Here is a 3,005-nt window from a genome sequence, read left to right as displayed (position 1 = left end):
AGCAGATTGAGAAACCACTATATTGTAAGTGCCATGAACATAAAGTCAAGTCCAAGTCCACTCGTGTATTATATAAAGTTGACATTATCGGTTGTAATTAAAACTATGAGACACTACCAAGTAATAGTCTAAAAAGGTGAAAGCTCCTTTACACTTTTGCACATTCCATAATAAAAAGTGAAGCTTGTATTATTTATATGAGTACATTTAGGGCGATATCACAAATGGCTCTTTAACACAGAAATGTACACAGGCCCACAACCCCAGTTGTTGCTATTTGTATAGCCAGCGATAAATGATACTTGGTAAATAGGTACAACAAGTGCATACCAATTCCATATTCACAAGTTCAATGAATCTTACAGAAATATAGAATATTTTACAATACATCACTCACCCCATCCACATATTGAAAACAAAAATCAAGAAAAATAGATATCAACAACATTATTACTAAAATAACTAATACAACTACAACCATATACAAAAAGTTCTACTTTGTGAATTAACACTGATCACTCTGATGAAGGGGGGTCGTTGGTGGAGTGAACTCAAATAGGTTGAGGTAAACAATGTTAATACTGGCAACTTTGCACGCTCAACTAATCACATAACAGACTCTGAAACGCAGGGGGACGAAATCTGACGATCACTTGGACCCGCGTGGGAACAAAAAGGTCACAAAACTTGGAATGAAAACAAGGTCTGCCAAGAACCTTATGTAGAAAGTCTTGAGAACACATTCTATTTGTAACCACTGATCAACTTATCTAGTGGATTCAGTCAATAGTACAACAATTACGGCACTCATGAACACCTAGGCGGAGCCATAAGCGGAGACTGACGCGCTCTGGGCTCGACCCCTCAGCGAGGGCGGAAAACACTGCTGGGGGTTTCCAAGAGCTGGCCACCAAACAACACTAGATCCCCCAGCCCTGTTTTCTCACTTAACTGTGGCCACAACAGCCGGCTGAAACATCGATCGATTTGTCTGACAATGCTGGCCTGAATATCTGGCTTAAAAGGACTCCGCGCGAGAACCGCAATGTCGTTGGAATGGGACCGGCTATGAACACACCGTCCGCTAACACGAAAGAGGTTGCTTGGTTTACTCTGCCTGTAAATCAGTCATCGCCGACATAAATGCAGTCGCAAAAGGAGCCGGGGGGAAACAGATAAGTTTGTTGTGTATAATGGAAAGAGGCTAGGACTGGGGGAAGGCTGGAATAAGCATGAGTGCCACCGGCCCGCCTTCCACACTTAGAGACCCCGTAAAGCTCAATTAGTGGTCATACCTGTTGATCATACCCAATTCATGACGATGTCATCCTAACAGTAGTTGAAAGGCTTCCTCTCCACGGACACTGGGCCCCCAGGGTTTGAATGGCCCAATCATGCAAGTAAAGAGAATTCATATACTGTCACTTGCCTGACTGACATTCACTCTCTACACGAATAGCACACGGGATACTGTTAGTACTGCTCTACCATGCAAGACTAGGGGTATATCAGGTCTCCATCTAATTACCACTGAACCAGGATCTTAGATCCTCTGTTTTCAGAGTGATCAGCTAGTCCTGTAATGAAGAGCAAAGAGGGCTTGGAGACGTGAGTGTTGTTCTATTCAGTTGTCGCATTCTTCTCAGGTTCCATTATTCCTCCATACCTGTATGCTACGTCGTTGGCTGGCCCTCGCTTTCATATTGCGTCGCCAAAACCCACTGGCTTTCAGGTCATCTAGAAGCTTTGCTAGGCTCCAAAGCCTCCCGCCTTATCTCAGCTCTACTCAGGTCCACGATAGGCACCCACTGCATAGCACACGCAGCCAGCAGGTATATATTCACTGGTCACCCCAAAGCCAATTCCTTTCCTTTGGCCGCCTTATTCCTTCCCAATCTCTGCTGCCAATGACTGGGACGACACTGCCAAAAACATTGAAGCTGGAAGACTCCGCATATCTTCCCTTTCACTAAATCTTTAGCAATCAGCTGGCTCAGAGCAGCTTACAATTTATTGCACGTGTACTACAGCCCCTCTCTGGTAAATAGCCCACCCCACTATCAGACATCATGGTCCGCCATATTTATTTGTTTGTTTGCTCCTTTACACGCCAGTAATCTCTACTTGCATACATTCGTCTTCTGCACATCTATCACCTCTTTGTCACGGCATCAGAAGGGAAGTGGACCCAAAGCCGAGCAGCGTGTCTGAGGCTGTGCAACATTATCCTTTTATGATAGAAAAATGACGGCTCAACAAAACCAAACAAACGAAAAACAATCCGTAGAAAGCTCACAGGGGCAATGCCACATTTAAACAACAAAGTCAACTCTCCCAACAGAAAAGGAGGAAAAGGCGCTATCCAAAGTATTGAATGGTTCCCAATCAGTATGACAACGATAGACAGCTGTCGTCTAGATTGAGAACCACCACAACATAAACACAAATATAGACAAAACATAGAAACGGGACAAGAACTCATAGGGATATAACAAGGAACATAGCAATGGTGCCCACCGCCAGGCAGATTGTCAGACCCAATTCCGATCGGATGTTTCAGCCGGCTGTTGTGGCCACAGTTAGTGAACAGGGCTGGGGATTAGTGTTTGGGGCACTCTGAAACCCCCAGCAGTGTTGCCCCGCTGAGGTCACCCAGAGCCTCAGTCTCCGCTTTGGGCCCGCCTAGTGTTGTGCCGTAATTGTGTCTATGACTGAATCCACTAGATAAGGATAGTGGTTACAAATGAATGTGTCTCAGACTTTCTACATAAGCTTGAACCTTGTTTTCAATTCCAGTTTTGACCTTTGTTCCAGGGGCTCATGTGAACCCAGCAGTCTCTCTGGCCATGGTGGTCCTGGGCAAGCTGCCTATAAAGAAGTTCCCTGTCTACGTGGCAGCACAGTTCCTGGGTGCCTTCGCTGGATCTTGTGCTGTCTATGGGTTGTATTATGGTAGGTGTTACTGTCATCATGTCCATCACCATCATCATAATCATCATCATCCT

General features: G+C 45.0%; 1 protein-coding gene across 1 annotated transcript in view; it reads left to right on the top strand.

Moving 5' to 3' along the window:
* The window catches only part of LOC111974439 (aquaporin-9), a 30,892-nt gene that overhangs the window by 9,381 nt on the left and 18,506 nt on the right, over positions 1-3,005 (top strand). The window contains exon 3 of the mRNA XM_070447390.1: positions 2,815-2,952. Coding sequence (XP_070303491.1) covers positions 2,815-2,952 — 138 coding nt within the window. The remainder of the gene's footprint in view (positions 1-2,814; positions 2,953-3,005) is intronic.

This window comes from Salvelinus sp. IW2-2015, linkage group LG15 (genome assembly GCF_002910315.2).
Source record: "Salvelinus sp. IW2-2015 linkage group LG15, ASM291031v2, whole genome shotgun sequence".
Lineage (NCBI taxonomy): Eukaryota > Metazoa > Chordata > Actinopteri > Salmoniformes > Salmonidae > Salvelinus > Salvelinus sp. IW2-2015.
The sequence above is the reverse complement of the archived record's forward strand: the minus strand, read 5'-3'. Positions and strand labels throughout refer to the sequence as shown.